General features: G+C 46.9%; 1 protein-coding gene across 1 annotated transcript in view; it reads left to right on the top strand.

Annotated features, from left to right (window-relative positions):
- The window catches only part of birc6 (baculoviral IAP repeat containing 6), a 348,945-nt gene that overhangs the window by 97,558 nt on the left and 233,068 nt on the right, over window positions 1-18,319 (top strand). Inside the window, 6 exon segments of the mRNA XM_055639933.1 lie at window positions 351-485; window positions 2,519-2,706; window positions 3,091-3,408; window positions 4,710-4,809; window positions 9,700-9,914; window positions 12,434-12,642. Coding sequence (XP_055495908.1) covers window positions 351-485; window positions 2,519-2,706; window positions 3,091-3,408; window positions 4,710-4,809; window positions 9,700-9,914; window positions 12,434-12,642 — 1,165 coding nt within the window.

Below are 18,319 nucleotides of genomic sequence, written 5' to 3'. Positions count from 1 at the left end.
CTTCTGCACACAGTGTCTATGCCAAGCATGCCAAGATATATTAATCTCGTCTCTGCATGTAATCAATTTTCCTCATAATAAGTGTATATTTATAGACTAAACTCAAAAACAAATCCCATGAAAGTTATCGTGGAACATAAACTGAAGAAATGTTCAAATTTGGTACCTTTGATCTTAAGTGCAAGTGCAAATTAATGATGTACAGTGCAAATTGTTTTAGGAGGTGATCAATGTTATGCATCCACTGTGATACATTTTGTAGACAGAAAATGTAAGTTGTGATTTTTTTTAAAAATCTGTGGCCATCTCAGGAGCATCTACGTAATTTTAAATGTGTACTCTTTTTGCAGGGAATGGAAAGATGAGCAGTAGCGGTGCAGCAGAGGGCAGTTTCACAGCTCTAACCGGACTTTTAGAGGTGGAACCGCTCCATTTCACTTGCATTTCAACAAGTGATGGCACAAGAGTGGAGAGAGATGATGCGAGTAAGTTGATGCATATTGATTGATGGGGAAGGAGTCTTTTTTACTGAGCTAATTCTGCTCGCCTCTCTTCCTAATTGGGATGGGTAATAGGAATGTTCCATTTGTAACTCGCTGTTACCTGCCATATGCCACCAATAAGCGCCTCCCCAGGTCAAAGGTCACTGGAGATAATAATTCTCAGTGGCTGAATTGCTCCAGCTTTTTGTGTCTAACTTCAGTGTAAACCAGCATTGCAGTTCCTTCCCACAGAAATGTATTACTGTTCTGTTTATTTGGGGAATTGCAAAGGCATCACTCAGCTGAAGTTACTTTCTTCCTGATCTGAAGAAAGGTCGTGATTTGAAGCATAGTCTGTCCTCTCTTCTCAGATGTATCGCCTGACACGCTGATATCATCCAGCACTTTATTATTCACCTTCCCCCTCGCTGCTTACAACTCCTCCCAAACTTTCAACCACAACCTCACGGTGCCTTATTGTTGAAGGGCATTTGGTGGGTTCCATTTCAGATCGTTTAAGGCACCTTGCACTTTAGTACTGAAGATAGACACAAAATGCAAGAGTAACTCAGCAGGACAGGCAGCACCTCTGGATAGAAGACCCTCCTTCAGACTTCCTACACATTAGACTTTTGCGCCGTGGTAGGGATGGATGGGGGCGTGGATTTACGTGGGCGCAAGGAACAAATGACCTAAAGTTTGCGTTGAGTGAACTGAGTGTTCTTACCGTCCTCGTCGTTTGCCGTTCACGGGCGTTTTGTGAGTGGCTGGAGGCAGCGCCCGACCCGGGAAGTAGAGGTGTCAGTTCTTCTAGCGGCGTGCGGAGAGGCACTAGCTACCGCGGGGCCGCTCACCTGTCGGGCGCTTACTCCTCTACCCGCTGCTCGGCGGCAGCAGGCTAGGATTCCAGAGCATCGCCGATGCCTCGCATCAGCTGCTGATCCCCCGCCGCCTGTCTGGATAATATGACCGATGTTGACTGAGCTGAAGCTGGGATCTCCAACCACTCTCCCAAAATGCTGGCGTACGGCGAGGACGAGGACAATAACAACACGCAGTTCACTCAACGCAAACTTTAGGTCATTTGTTCCTTGCACCTGCGGAAATCTCCAGTGCTCGCCACTTATTCCACAATAACTTTTCCAAAGCAAAAGCCTTGTGGGTCTTCTTCAGTCTCTCCTACCCTTGGCTGGCGGGCTCCAGGTGGTGTTGCCTAGTTGCTCAGGAGCCGGCTGACTGGGGAAGAGTTATCTGTGCAGAGAGTCGATGGCATCACTGTGTCACCATTGATCTGTTTGCAATCGTTCACTTTTGGACGTTCACTAGAAGCTGGAAGTTCAGTCGTACGTGCAGTGCCGCAGAAGAGACCCGTTGCAATGACTTTTATTTCATTGCTGCCTCTCCGTGCACTCACTGGCTTCGGAATGAAGCCGTGCGGTCGAGACAAGGGTTCTGAAGTTGCATTCTCTCGATAGAGGACATTTTCTCGACTCTCCTAGAAGCAACGAGCCATGGCTTTACCAGTGGCTGTCAGTCTAACTGAAACCTCTCTCTTGTCTCCCTACGCACGTCTTTCACCCCTCTTTCTCCCCCACCTCTCACCGTCTCCCTGCCGGTCCAGTCTCTACCCCTGTTTCCCACTCACATCTGCCCCCTCTCTCGCTGTTACACTCCGCTCTCCCCCGCTACCAGTCACCCCTGTTCACTTTTTTTTCTCTCGAATGACCCTTTGACAAATCCCATGATTCCTTGCATTTCGGAATACCGAACTCGCTTATTGTCCCAAAATGTATTTAAGTGAAAATATATTCTGAAGTTAAAATTGCCCGTGAAGATGACAGACTTGGATTGATTCTGACTGATTCATGATCAAGACTGCATTTCACTGAGAACAATTTTTAAAATCAAAAGTATTGTAGGAGTTTGAATGTTAGCCAAGTCTATCACGTTAAATGTATACTATATCTTTCACATCACAGGTTGAATCATTGCTATATGTTAACTTGTAATATGACCATTTCTGTTTACTTCTGCAGTGAGTGGCTTTGGCCTTACAGGAATAGTGGGTGGGCTCACAACTGGTACTGTGGGAGAAGCTTCAACTGCACTCAGTTCAGCAGCTCAAGTAGCCCTTCAATCCCTTTCCCATGCTATGGCTTCAGCAGAGCAACAATTGCAGGTTCTACAGGAGAAACAACAGCAATTGTTAAAACTTCAACAGCAGGTGGGGAATTAAGTTTTGAAACTTTCTTTTCAGTTCCTGAAACTGATTAAAATTTAGCTCTGATTTTTACTTAACCCTCAAGATTTAAATGATGTTACCATTGTATTTAATACACTCGCTAATGATCCGAGTAGTATTTAGATTTCCATATGAAATGAGAGCATTTAGTTTCGTATGTTGTTCAAGTGGGGGGGGTGGAGGAGTGTGGAAGGCAGAGAGAGACCTGGTTTTAGGGAAGTTAATGACAATTAGTCGTTGCCTCACACACGAATTGCATCCTAAAATTGAACTTCATTTTCCTTGTTGTGTTCTAAATGATAATTGGAACCCTTTTGAGCTGTAACAAAGTAGTTTAATGGACTACTCTTTCTTTGAATACAACAGAAAGCCAAGCTGGAAGCCAAGTTGCATCAGACTACGGCAGCGGCAGTGGCAGCAGCACCACCTGGAGTCGGACCTATTCACAACTCGGTGCCTTCCAGTGCCTCCTCAGCACCTGGCTTTTTTATACATCCTGCTGATGTCATTCCTCCCACTCCAAAAACAACACCACTGTTCATGACACCTCCACTAACACCACCCAATGAGGCAGTCTCTGCAGCAATAAGTGCAGAGCTAGCACAGCTCTTCCCTGGCTCAGTAGTTGATCCTCATCCAGTCACTGTGGCCATTCATTCAAAAAATACCAACAAGTCCAAAACGGTATGTCTGGGGGTTACACACTCATTTGTTCTTTAAAAAGCATGGATAGGACAGATTTGGAGGGATATGGACCAAACGTGGGCAGGTGGGACTATAGTGTAGCTGGGACATGTTGGAAGGTGTGGGCAAGTTGGGCCAAAGGGCCTGTTTCCACACTGTATGACGCTATGGCTAACAGCAGTGCAAATCTGAAGTGGCTGAAGAAACCCGATTCGAGAACATATGTACACTTCCAATCAACCATGTAATCAATTTCATTAACTGTTAGATGATGCAAGTTAGATATTCATAAAATGATGTGGGGAAAGAAGTATGGCAGCTAGAATAGCTTGAATTTTCTTTATGGCAAAAATGATTCTGCAGAAGAAAGATACAGGGAAATGGGCCAAATGCAGGCAAATGGGAATAGCTGAGATGGGGCATTTTGGTCAGCAAGGACAAGTTCAGCTAAAAGGCCCGTTTCCGTGCTGTATGACTTTGACTGTAACTTGGCATGTGTTAACGAGTCGGGTAGCCACTGATGTGTACTTTTCCAGCATCACCTTGTCAGTTTATCTGCTGTTAACTTGTGCTTGATGTGTAATCTGAACAATAATTGGCATTTGCTGACAGAATTGAACAAACCTCTTGAGCCAAAAAAGGGTATGAGGACTATGTACCAATACATTGATGGTGGAAGGCAACATTTGTTTGGGGGTATGAAAGTGTAAGAGCAGGTCTAAACGTTTGTTAGCGTTTTGTTCTTCAAATATGGAAGTTCAGAACACATTAGTTAAAACGTCGCGTGAGGAAAGACACAAAGCTGGAGTAACTCCGTGGGCCAGGCAGCATCTCTGGAAAAAAGGAATAGGTGACATTTCGGGTCGAAAAGTCACCCATTCCTTCATCTCTAGCGATGCTGTCTGATCTGGTTCCTTCCTACACAGATGAACAACTGCAGAGAAATTTGTAGAGTTTTGGGACCAATTTTCTCTTGTTACCTTCTGTCTCGGGAAAAGCTACCATGCTAATTGCCGCATTGAAACACATAAATTGTTTTTTGAACTGTATCTCTTCAAATATTGCAAGCCATGCAGACTGCTTTATTTCCACATTTTATATCGTTAATATGTGGGGGTAAAATGATAATGATCAGACGTCATTTATTTTTGTTTTTGGCTAGTTTGTTTGAAAAGCTCCACAAAAATATGTTTGGTATTATGTTAGATTCCCAAATAAGGTGTAGTAGGTGTGTGCCATATTCTTAATATTTTGTGTGTTTTTTAAAGTTATGGTTTTTAATGTTTTGTTTTGTTTTGCAGAGTCCACTGGGTACTGGTCTAGCACTGGCAATTTCTCATGCTTCACATCTGCTTCAGCCCCCACCACATCAATCAATTATCATTGAACGCATGCACTCAGGTAGTGATGTTTTTTATATTTATAAGTTTTGGTATTTTCTTCTACCTGAAATCATCGACTCCTGCATTGTTTTGAGTGCAGGTACAGGTGCACAACCTTTTATCCGAAGATCCAAATAACGAAAACCTCCGAATAGCGACATTTTTTCAGTCCTTGAAGAAAGGTCCTTGAAAACGTTCACCGAGGGCGGCCCGCAGAGGTGACAGCGGAACCTCCGGTCGGTCCTCGAAGAAAGGGGAACTAAATCCCCATTCATAAAAGAGAAGGTGAGGGTATATTGCGCGGGAGGGTTAATAATTGACAATATGCTGCTGTCTGCCCGCTGAGTTAAAAAGTTCCCATGGTGGGAACTTTTTAACAGCAGGCAGGCAGCAGCAGATTGTCGCTCCCTTCAGTTTCACCCCACCTACACCCCTCTGCTTCCCGGCCATGTGTGTGACCCCTTCCCTCCCCTCTCCAGCTCCCCGCTCATTGCACCGGCGCGAGGGCTTTGCACTGTCTTCATGTTGGAGCCAGTGCCAGTCACCGGAGACGTCAGGACCAACGGGACACCGACCCCCAGGCCCACTGCAAGCACGGAGATCCCAGAGACCCACAGCCAGCAGCAGCCCAGCCCCGTTCCAATTCCAGAGGAACACGCTCTCCGCTGTCCCCGTAGGGACAGAAGCTGATGGCTCGGGCTGTGACGTCTCCGGCCACCCCCTGTACAGGAGCTGAGACTGGGAACTGTGGGGTTGTTTGCAGTTGCAGAGGGAGGGGGCAAGGGCGGTACAGTTCCCAGTCTCAGCTCCATTCCAGGGGGTGACCGGAGACGTCAGGACCAACCGTAGACGTCAGGACCAACGGGACACCGACTGCAAGCACGGAGATCCCATAGACTCACAGCCAGCAGCAACTCTAGCCCAGCCCCGCTCCAACTCCAGAGGAACCCGGGTTGCGGATGAGGGGGCGCAGCTCGGGCTGTGGGCGAACTGCCACTTGTCGCTGTAGCGGCGCATCGGGGAGCGGGTTCTTGTTGGTCCTGACGTCTCCGGCCGTCCCCCTGGACAGGAGCTGAGAGACGTCAGGACCACCAGAAGCCGCTCCCCGATGCGCCGCTACAGCGACAAGTGGCAGTTCACCCACAGCCCGAGCTGCGCCCCCTCATCGGGACACCGACCCCCAGGCCCACTGCAAGCACGGAGATCCCAGAGACTCACAGCCAGCAACAACTCTAGCCCAGCCCCGCTCCAACTCCAGAGGAACCCGGGTTGCGGATGAGGGGCCGCAGCTTGGGCTGTGGGCGAACTGCCACTTGTCGCCGTAGCGGCCCATCGGAGAGCGGATTCCTCTGGAGTTGGAGGGACAGGGAGACACAGCGGCTTTTGAGAATGGTGGGCAATCACTTCCAAAGTTCTGCCCACACAGTCAGTACACCTCTCCTATACTTGTCTCCCGCACTAAGATCATCTCGCAGAGAATGATCCCAGCCTAACCCTCCCTATTCTCTCCTATTCTGCAAGAAAAATCTACATTGAAGACTCAAACTCGCGATCAAGTAACTGCCGGGATCGAGGCGCAAACTCGCGACCTTGCGGATACGAGCCGAGCACTCTACCACTGAGGCAGCCGTTAAAATCTACGCTAAAAATCTTCCATTCCGAAAGCCGAAAAATTCTGAATTACGAAAAGTGTCTGGTCCCAAGGCTTTCGGATAAAAGGTTGTGCACCTGTACATCATTACATCATAATTTTTTTTTTAATGTGTGCCCAAACGGGTAATAAAGACAAGCTTGCTTGTTCATGATACTTGATGATATCATCCTAAACCGATTCCCATGTACGTGTTGGAATTTACTGTTTTGTGCAGCCTATTTAGAGCCTGGAGCAGATGGTATCAGTACACCACTTATTGAGTTGTGTTCCACTTGTGCATTCCAAGATGTTTTGCTGAATGCGAATTGTGGGGAAGACAATAAAGAAATGAAATACTTTGTTTAAGTTGAGGAAAGAAGAGGAGAAGGAGCCTGCTCTGCCATTCAATAAGGTTCTCAACACCACCTGCCTGGTCTTTCCCCATATCTTGGTATTCCATCTCTGCTTTGAATATATTCAGTGGCACAGCTTCCACCGTTCTCTGCAATACACAATTCCAGAGATTCATAAACAAATGAAAGGAGAAATTCTTCTTTCTTCTCATATCAATACTATTACTAAAACTCTCATCTTGTTCTCTTCCGGTTTGTGTTTTTTTTTTAATTTGCGTAAAAACTTTACCCTATATGGCTTGGATTTTTTCGCCACTCTACTCACCGTTCTCCTCAGCTCCAAGCGCAACAAGTTTTGTTCCGATCGTTCAAATATTAGAAAAGTTTTGAAGGTTTAAAAAAATCGTGAGATCAGCGGATTAGTCTTCTCACCTGTCTGTCACCATGAAGGTAATGCCCCTTCCGGCACCCGTGCAGAATAAAGTCCTGGAGGCGGGGCTGAGTCCGTGAGCATCTTGCGGGCAGAGAACAGCGTGCGGGCTGCTTCTGCAGCGACCAGCACGATGAGCCGGGAGCTGTTAAGTTGAACCTGAAGCCTCTGAGTGTAGTCAGAGTGGGACCGGGAGCTACTGTCGAAAGCTGAAGGTGCGGGGTGAGCAGAGTGCGAGCTGCGTCTCCTGCAACCACCCCCCCCCCCCCCCCCCCCCCCCCCTTTAACCACACACCCCCCCCCCCCTCTTCCACCATCCCCCTTTCCACCACGCCCCTCTATTTCAGCGGACTGCCAACGACTGTCGAGTTGCCGGCAATCGCCTGAAAAACTGGCAATTGGAGCGGCAACTGTCAGAGTGGAACATGCACACGCACACACAACCACATCACTTCCTTCACCAGCACGTTATGCAGGCGGGGGACAGGGCAAGAGGGGGAGCACTGTCTAAAAAAATTCACACGGTGCATAGCTAAGGTGAAATAGACACACTGCGATGAACTGGAAGATTGGCGCTGTAAAACGGACGGTTATCCTTGGTTCTGAAAACTACTGCTTTCCTTTTTTTCCCCCAATGTGCAATGAAATTCACCGGTCAGCACCGGCTACAACCTACAAGAACCTCAGAGAACCGTCGTCCACCTGGCGACCCACCTGCGGCTCGAGAATTCTCGCTACTCCATGGCGGCTTCATTCTAGTCACCGCTAATTTTTCGACATGTTGAAAACTTCACGGCGACCATAATGAGGCCGCAACTAGTTCCCAAAATGCGGGAACTCCTCACGACCATGAAGGCGACTCCCCGGCAATCATCCGCGAACATGTGGCGACCATATGGCGACTGCATAGTCTCCTGCAGTTGCCTAGGTGGGACAGGCCCATTATCCTTCTAAACAACAATGAGTTTTAGTCCAATCTGCTTAACCTCTTTCGCTTCATGAGAAATCTAGTGAAGATTTTCTGCACAACCTCCAATGCAATTATAATTCTACTTTAAATGAAAATAACAACAATCTCACCAACTAAAAGTCAAAGTAATAGGAAATGCTGGAAAAACTGAATAATTTGGGCAGCATCTGTGGAAAGAGAAACTGCCAATGTTTAGGGTCTATGGCCAGGTCGCAATTGAGAGAAGGGGCGGTGAGGAGGAACGGTGAGGGAAGTATAATCAAGGTAGTGTGGCGGCTCCTAAGGGTCGTGCCATTATACTGCCGAACCCCTCGGCACAGGAGTGGTGCAGTCCGGAGGCGGTCCTTAGCCGGAGGGTATAAAAGGCAGGGTTTGGGTGCCATCTTTTCCTGGTTTCATCTTCCCCTGAACTGGGAGGAATTAAAGTAAAGTGCTTCTCAAACTTCGGACTACTTGCCTCATTTTGAGACCCATGCACTACAGTAGCAATATTGGAGTCTGTGGACATAGTGAATGTTGATGGTTAGCCTATCCCAAAGTAGGGATAGAGAGATGTAAAAAAGAAAGTGAAGAGTTAGATAGGCCACATGAAGATGAAAGCACAGTGTAAATTGTGTTCTGACAATGCATTACAGGCCAAAAATATTGTTTTTTTCCCCTACAAATTCTGCCTAACGTTATTCCAGTATTTTCTGTTTGTTTTCTTCTTTATAATGGACATCAAACATGTACACAAGATTTCCATGTGCAGTCTTGCTATTACCTTGCAAAGTTGTCCCATACTTTCCTACTTGTATATTCTCCATTTATTGCAACAAATGCCAATGTTCCATTGGCTTTCCTAAATATTTGAAATGGGAATGTGAAGTTTGTTACAGTCATGACCTTAATGACATGTGACCAGGATCAAAGAATCAAGTGGTCTGTTGCTCACACTTAGTTTTAGCCATTGGATGGATCATAGCTGAATATACCTTGTGTATAATATATAGTTGGGCATGGTGGGTAAGCCTATTTGGGAGCATAACATCTTAAAAGTGAAAATAGATGAGGGTAAATCACATAGAAACTGAAAACTATAATTGCTTTCCTGAAAACTTAATTCAAAACAAATTTATAGTTGTAAGCTGGCGCTAACAAATGATCCAAACAATTGTCTCCTGGGCTGTAATTATTCTCTAATTGTATTTTATTTTTCTAGTCCACTTACTTAACACTAACTTGATTTATTTCTCAGTTCTGTTGACGGATAGCAGACTTGACACGTGAACTATTTGTCTTTCCACAGATGATGTCTGACGATATAAGTACTTCCAGTACTTTGGTCACTTTTATATTTTAACAGTTTAGTTCTTGTATGTATTTGCAACGTGTTCTCGTCAGTTATGGAATCTTGGTGTGGGCTGAATAAAGTTCTGTGTAGCCTTGGTATGTCATTCTATTAGATGCATATGTTGTTCGACCAAAGGTTTTGCTGTGTTTACCAATTTATATTGTTTTTTTTAATCTGATTTTGTTTTTAGGTGCAAGAAGGTTTGTGACACTGGACTTTGGGAGACCAATACTCATGACCGATATATTGATTCCAACCTGTGCAGACTTGGCGTCCTTATCAATTGACATTTGGACGCTGGGAGAGGAAGTGGATGGACGACGCATAGTGGTAGCTACAGATATTAGTACACACTCACTGATTCTTCATGATTTATTGCCACCACCTGTTTGCAGGTTCATGAAGGTATGTGGGCTCTATATTGAATGAAGCAACGACAACTCTCACTTTGATATCACCCATAACAGTATCTCAAGGAATCTCATAAGTAAAATCAGACAAACATATCAATTTGATATGATAATCAAATCTAGACCTCATGAGTTTTTTAGGAAGACTTTTTTTATGATAGAGGTAGATGGGGAGGTTGAATGTGCCCATTTGAGGCTTCTGATGGCTAAAGGTGTGTCAAAGTGATTTTAGATGGTACACAGTCAGTCCTTTGGCAGAAGTGGAGAAGATAAAAGGGCTAAGTGAGAGAGAGGCTATACAGAGTTTTGAATCTTAGGCTCAGAATTTTTAATTTGAGCTGTTGGGTAACTAGGAAGCTAATATTAGTAATTTGACCACAATTGTAATGGATGGGAAGGACTTAGAACACAGTAATGGACCCTTCAACTAAATGTTCTTCCAATTTGCGCTGAGCCTCTCTCTGACAATGGAGAGTTGCAGAGGGAACGGTCTCTGCAGAAATCGGAAAGATGGGAAGATGTGGCTAGTGGTGGGATCCAGTTGGAGGTGGTTAACTCGATCTCCATCACTCCCCCTCTTCCCAATTCTCCGACAGGTCTGACAGTCCTCGTTTACTTTGTTACTTTGTTGTTGACTTCTCCGAGCCAACAATGATCTATTCTACATTTTCCTTGATTTCATCCCCTTTGTCTCGTTTTCACACCACACACTTACTTATCTCCCTCTCCCCTGACTCAGTCTGAAGAAGGGTCTCGACCCGAAACATCACCCATTCCTTCTACCCAGAGATGATGCCTAGCTGAACTGATTTCATATGGCTGTACATGATCCATATCCCTCTATTCCTTGCATTTCCACATGCCTATCCAAAAATCTCAAACACTATCATCGCATCAGCCTCCACCACCATCCCAGGCAAAGCATTCCGTGCCCCCACTTCCCTCTGTGTAAAAAAAAATACCCCAATCCCACACATTTCCATTACACCGTCCGGTAGGCGGCGCGACTCTGGTCAGCAGCGGCCTCTGCAGCCTGTCCGCGTTTTTATTATTTTTTGTCTGTGTTTTAATGTAATTTTTGTTATTTTATGTGGGGGGTGTGTGTGTGTGGGGGGTGGGGGTGGGGTGGGGGGGGGGGGGGGGGGGGGAAACTTTTGAATCTCTCCCTGCACTGGAGACCCGACCTTTTCTCGTCGGGTCTCAGCTGTCGTTGGGGCCGCAACGAGGAGCGGCCTCCAACAGGAAGAAGCCGGGGACTCAGGTGCCGACTCACCTCACCGTCGCGGAGCTGGCCGAGACCGGAGCGGTGGAGGAGCGTTGCGCTGCTGCTGCTGCTGCTGCTGCCGCTGCTGCTGCTGCTGCCGCTGCTGCTGCTGCTGCCGCCGCTGCTGCTGCTGAGTCGGAGGCTGCTGCTGCGGGTCTGCGGACGGCGGCACCGGGAGCCCGCGGATCCCTGGAGGGAGACCGCTTTTCGGGGCTCCTGCAACGGCGACTTCTCCCGCCCGAGTTGCGGGGTAGAAGAGCTCCTGGAGCGGGGCTTAGCACCACTGCCCCGCGCGGCTTGGAATGTGGGACTTTGCGAGCGCACACCGGGGGCTCCAACATCAAGACCTCGCACCACCCGGCGTGGCTTTAATGGCCGCGGGACAATCGCCATCGCCAGCCGGGGGCTTTGACTTTGACTCTGTCATCGGGGGGGAGAGAGTGCAGTGGAGAGATAAGTTTATTTGGCCTTCCATCACAGCTATGTGATGGATGTTTATGTAAAATGTAATTATGTTGTGTCTGGGGTCTATTTGTGTGTAATGTATGGCTGCAGAAATGGCATTTCATTTGGACCTCCAGGGGTCCAAATGACAATTAAATATACTCTTACTCTTACTCTTACTTACTCTTACACCCATTGTTGGACATTTGTGATTATGAAGTCTGGAAGGTGGGATGCCAGTCAGGCCAATCCACAAAGAATTGAGTCTGAGATCACAAATGCTTGGGTGTAAATTTCAACTGATGTTCTTCATTGTTTAGTTTAGAGATACAGTGTGGGAACAGGCCCTTCAGCCCATCAAGTCCATGCTGACCAATGATCACCCATACACTAGTTCTATCCTACACTCTAAGGACAATTTACAGAAGCCAATTAAAATACAATACGGCCAAAGGGAGAAGGTACAAACTGTACAGACAGCACCCGGATCCCTGGTGCTGTCAGGCAGCAACTCTTCTGCTGCACCACCACTGTGTGGAGAAAGGCCGTTGGCCTTTTGTGTGTACAAAGCTTTGTAATTAAGGGGTCGGGAGTAAAATTCAAATCTGTTAAATAGGAAATTGAAGCGTCAAAGACTGATTCATCCTGAAAGAGTGGATGGGTCGAGAGAATGACACGTGATAACTGTACAACATGGGTGCTTAAGCCGAAGGCAACCTAATGAAATGTGAGAAGTTATAATGCGAATGTTTGATAATTGTTACTTAATTGATATGCTTTAATTGAAACAATTTTTCCTTGGGCAGATTACAGTGATTGGGCGTTATGGCAGCACCAATGCAAGAGCTAAGATACCGCTTGGGCTATACTATGGGCACACCTACATATTGCCTTGGGAAAGTGAGATCAAGTTAATACATGACCCTCTAAAAGGTGAAAATGATTCAGCGAGTCAGCCAGAAATGGAACAGCAGTTAACGATGATGATTGCTCTGCAAGAAGATATACAATGCAGGTTAGTTTAATCTTTGGCAAATATCAACTACTTTTATTTCTTTATACCCATGTCTTGGTGCAGGTGGTTTCAGAGTATCCCAGTGAGGAAATGTTCTCTATTCAGAGTTGAAATAATACAGGTTGTAATGGTACAAGCAGATTTTGAGGATTCTGATCTATCATTAAGATAGAACACTTCAAGATTACAAAGAAACTAAGGTTATTAAATTACAGTGAAATACAGTAAAAGTCATTGGGTCAGTCATACAGCACAGAAATGGGCCCTTCATCCCAACTTGCCCATGCCTCATCTACGTTAGTCCCACCTGTCTGCGTTTGCCCCATATCCTTCTCAACCTTTCCTATCCGAGAACCTGCCAATTGTCTTTTAAATGTTGTTATAGTACCTGCCTCAAATACCTCTTCTAGCAAGTTGTTCCGTATTCCACCATCTTCTGTGAGAAAAAGTTGCCACTCGGGTTCCCATTAAATCTTCCCCTCTTACCTTAAACGTATGTTCTCTGGTTCTTGATTCCTGGGTCAAAGACTCTATGCATTCACCCTATCTATTTCCCCCATGATGTTCTACACCTCTCTATAAGATCACCTCATCCTCCTACACTCCAAGGAATGGAGTCCCAGCCTGCCCAACCTCTCCCTCCAGTTCAGGCCTCGAGTCCTGGCAGCATCCTTGTGAATCTTCGCTGCACTCTTTCCAGCTTAACTTCCTTCCTATAGCAGGATTCTTCCTATAAAAGGGTTAGTGAAGGTTTAAATAAGCTACGAGTCTCATCCCTACTGCTCATGGCTGGGGTGAAAAACCTGGATGTTCTGGATCCCGGTCGGAGAAGAGCATTGCACTTATATATTCAATAAACCTGCACATTTCCCTTTTGTACAAATAGTAGTCAACTACAGTATGTTTTTAAAACTAGGTCTCCATCTTAATGATAGGAGCAAGGGTTATTTATTCCATGCAATCAGTATGGAGAATATTGAGGGCAATTTCAGATTATAGAGGAGGTGGTGTTGGAGCTCTTGAAGAGCATTAAGGTGGAAAAATAACCAGGACATGACAGGATCTATCCCAGGTTAATTCTCCCCGCAGACCTCCACCAGCAACTCCGTCGAGCCCTCGCCTCTCCCCTGCCCACCAGCGGGCCGGAGCTGTCGCCTCACCCGAGTTCCAGGCTCAGCACCAGGCCCACAGCCTCCACCATGCAGACTCCCACACCACGTAGGTCTGACTCTCCTGGGGCCTATTGCAGTCCATATTCCACTTCCCAGCCCTCCTCTGACCCCAACCCCCACCCTTGTCATGTATTCCCCCCCCCCCACCCCCCCCCCCGACCTCCTCCTTTCTGATCCGGAACGGTCTTCGCAGCAGAGGCCTCGCCTTCATTCCCCTGCGCCCCCACTTCAACGCGTTCCGGGTCTGCCATGACGTAGAGTTTCTCTTCCGTCGTCTCTGCCTCTGCGCCTTTTTCTATGGGAAGGAGTCCTCACCACCCAGTGAAAACCCCTTCTCCCATCTCCACCGGTCCCCCTCCTCTTGTACTTCCCAGAACGGCCTTTTACCCTCTCGAGATCTTTCTATTTCTAACTCTCATCGTGAGATCAACCGTCTCAATGTTTCCACTCTCCTTACCTACTCTAACCTCTCCCCCTCTGAACGTACAGCCCTCCGCTCACTCTGCAGCAACCCTGACATTATAATCAAACCCATCGACAAGGGTAGTGCTGTGGTAGTTTGGTGCGTTGACCTCTGAGGCCAGGCGACAACTCTCAGACACCTCCTCCTACCTATCCTTGGACCATGATCCCACAGATGAGCACCAGGCCTTAATCTCACAGATCATTTCTGATTTAATCACTACTGGTTGTCTGTCTGCTTTCCCACAGGCTCCACCCTTATCATTCCCCAGCCCGCACAGCGTTCACTAAAATGCACAAACACAACTGCCCTGGCAGACCCATTGTTTCTGCCTGCTCCTGCCTCACAGAAATTACTCGTATCTCGACTCCATCCTATCCCCCCCGGTCCAATCTCTCCCGACCTATGTCCAAGATACCTCAAATTCCCTTCATCACATATTACAACTTCCACTTGCCGAGCCCCCCTCCCTCATCTTTGCAATGGACGTTCAGTTATTACACCTCCATCCCCCACCAGGAAGGACTAAAGACCTCTGCTTCTTCCTCCACTGCAGAACCATCCAATTTCAGTCAACTAACACTTTCCTCCACCTAGCGGAGCAGGTCCTCACCCATAACAACTTCTCCTTCTACTCCTCCCACTTCTTCCAAGCCAATGGCGTAGCTATGGGCACCCGCATGGGCCCCAACTCTGCCTGCCACATTGTAGGGTACGTTGAACAATCCCTGTTCCAAGCGTACACTGGCCCTATCCCCGAACTCTACCTCCGATAGATTGATGACTTCATTGTTGCTACCTCCTACAGAACTCATGGACCTCATCAACCTCACCACCAATTTCCATCCTGCTCTCAAATTCACTTGGACCATCTCTGACACCGTCCCCTTTCTTGATCTCACCGTCTCCATCACAGGAAATAGACTATTGACTGACGCCTATTACAAACCTACTGACTCCCATAACCATCTCAACTACACTTCTTCCCACCCTGCTTCCTGTAAAGACTCTATCCCCTACTCCCAATTCCTTCATCTGCGCCCAAGATGAGGTATTCCATACCAGGACATCCGAGTTGCCTTCATTCTTTAGCGAACGAGAATTCCCCTCTCCCATCATAAATGAGGCCCTCACTCGTGTCTCCTCGGTACCCTATAGCTCTGCCCTTGCTCCCCCTCCACCCAGTCGCAACAAAGACAGAGTCCCCCTAGTCCTTACCTTTCACCCAATCAGCCATCGCATACTACACATAACCCTCTGAAATTTTTGTCACCTCCAACGGGATCCCAACACTAGTCACATCAATCCCATCTCCACCTCTTTCCGCTTTCCGCAGAGACCGTTCCCTCTGCAGCTCCCCGGTTAAACTCATCCCTTCTCATCCAAACCACCCCATCCCCAGGCACCTTCCCCAGCAACCGCAGAAGATGCAACACATGTCCCTTTACCTCCTCCCTCGACTCTGTCCAGGGATCCCGACAGTCCTTTCAGGTGAGGCAGAGGTTCACTTGCACCTCCTCCAACCTCATCTACTGTAGCCGTTGTTCAAGTTGTGGACTCGAACATCAGCGAGATCAAACGTAGACTGGGCGATCGTTTCGTTGAACACCTTCGCTCAGTCCGCCTGAACTGATCTCCCGGTTTCTAAACACATTAATTCTCCTTCCCATTCCCACACAGACCTTTCTCTCCTGGGTCTCCTCCATTGTTGGAGGAACAGGATCTCATGTTTTGCTTGGGCAGCTTACAGCCCAGTGGTATGAATATTGATTTCTCTAACTTCAGGTAGCCCCGGCATTACCTCTCTCTCTATCCCTCCTCCACCCAGTTGCACCATCTTCTCGTTCTCACCCAACTAACAGTGAACAGTGGCCTGTTTCATTCATTGTTCCTTAAATTCTACTCATCGTCTATAATCTCTTGTTTCCCTTATCCCTAACCAGTCTGAAGAAGGGTCTCGACCAGAAACCTCACCCATTCCTTCTCTCCAGGGATGCTGCCTGTCCCGCTGAGTTACTCCAGCTTTTTGTGTCTACCTTCAAAAAAAAGTTCAGTGTGTGTGTATATAAGATAGATAAGATATATAAGAGTCAGGGTAAAGGGAAACGAGAGATAATGACAGTGATATATAGAGATCTAAACAAATGAATGAACGATATGCAAAAAAGTAACGATGATGAAGGAAACAGGCCAATGTTAGCTGTGGGCTAGATGAAAACGAGTTACAGACAATGAGACTAAACAAGACAACTTTGAAGCTGTAACATAGAAACATAGAAATTAGGTCCAGGAGTAGGCCATTCGGCCCTTCGAGCCTGCACCGCCATTCAATATGATCATGGCTGTTCATCCAACTCAGTATCCCGTACCTGCCTTCTCTCCATACCCCCTGATCCCCTTAGCCACAAGGGCCACATCTAACTCCCTCTTAAATATAGCCAATGAACTGGCCTCAACTACCCTCTGTGGCAGAGAGTTCCAGAGATTCACCACTCTCTGCGTGAAAAAAGTTCTTCTCATCTCGGTTTTAAAGGATTTCCCCTTTATCCTTAAGCTGTGACACCTTGTCCTGGACTTCCCTAACATCGGGAACAATCTTCCTGCATCTAGCCTGTCCAACCCCTTAAGAATTTTGTAAGTTTCTATAAGATCCCCTTTCAATCTTCTAAATTCTAGAGAGTATAAACCAAGTCTATCCAGTCTTTCTTCATAAGACAGTCCTGACATCCCAGGAATCAGTCTGGTGAACCGTCTCTGCACTCCCTCTATGGCAATAATGTCCTTCCTCAGATTTGGAGACCAAAACTGTACGCAATACTCCAGGTGTGGTCTCACCAAGACCCTGTACAACTGCAGTAGAACCTCTCTGCTCCTATACTCAAATCTTTTTGCAATGAAAGCTAACATACCATTCGCTTTCTTTACTGCCTGCTGCACCTGCATGCCTACCTTCAATGACTGGTGTACCATGACACCCAGGTCTCGCTGCATCTCCCCCTTTCCCAATCGGTCACCATTTAGATAATAGTCTGCTTTCCCGTGTTTGCCACCAAAATGGATAACCTCACATTTATCCACATTATACTGCATCTGCCAAACATTTGCCCACTCACCCAGCCTATCCAAGTCACCCTGCAGTCTCCTAGCATCCTCCTCACAGCTAACACTGCCCCCCAGCTTAGTGTCATCCGCAAACTTGGAGATATTGCCTTCAATTCCCTCATCCAGATCATTAATATATATTATAAATAGCTGGGGTCCCAGTACTGAGCCTTGGGGTACCCCACTAGTCACTGCCTGCCATTGTGAAAAGGACCCGTTTACTCCTACTCTTTGCTTCCTGTTTGCCAGCCAGTTCTCTATCCACATCAATACTGAACCCCCAATGCCATGTGCTTTAAGTTTGTATACTAATCTCTTATGTGGGACCTTGTCGAAAGCCTTCTGGAAGTCCAGATACACCACATCCACTGGTTCTCCCCTATCCACGCTACTAGTTACATCCTCGAAAAATTCTATAAGATTCGTCAGACATGATTTACCTTTTGTAAATCCATGCTGACTTTGGCCAATGATTTCACCACTTTCCAAATGTGCTGCTATCCCATCTTTAATAACTGACTTGGGGGTGAGGGAGGGACAGAGAAAGGGATGCAAGGCGCTACTTGAAGTTAGAGAAATCAATATTGATACCACTGGTGTGCCCAAGCGAAGTAGGAGGTGCTGTTGATGTTATACACCTCTCCAATTTGCGTTTGGCCTCACTTTGACAATGGAGGAGGCCCAGTTTAGTTTATTGTCACATGTACAGAGGTACAGTGAAAAGCTTTTTGTTGCGTGCCAGCCTAGAACAAAGGTCAGAATGGGAAGGGGAATTAAAGTATTTGACAACCTGATCTCCTAGTGCCCTTTCCCCTTGCATATGCATGCGTGTGTGCGTGCGTGCGTGCGTGCGCGCGCACCTCCACTGGTCACAGACCTCTACCCTCAAAATTATCCTTCCACCAGAGCCCTCTCTTAGTTTAGTTCAGTGTACAGATAC

The sequence above is a fragment of the Leucoraja erinacea genome, chromosome 8, assembly GCF_028641065.1.
Source record: "Leucoraja erinacea ecotype New England chromosome 8, Leri_hhj_1, whole genome shotgun sequence".
Lineage (NCBI taxonomy): Eukaryota > Metazoa > Chordata > Chondrichthyes > Rajiformes > Rajidae > Leucoraja > Leucoraja erinaceus.
The sequence above is the reverse complement of the archived record's forward strand: the minus strand, read 5'-3'. Positions and strand labels throughout refer to the sequence as shown.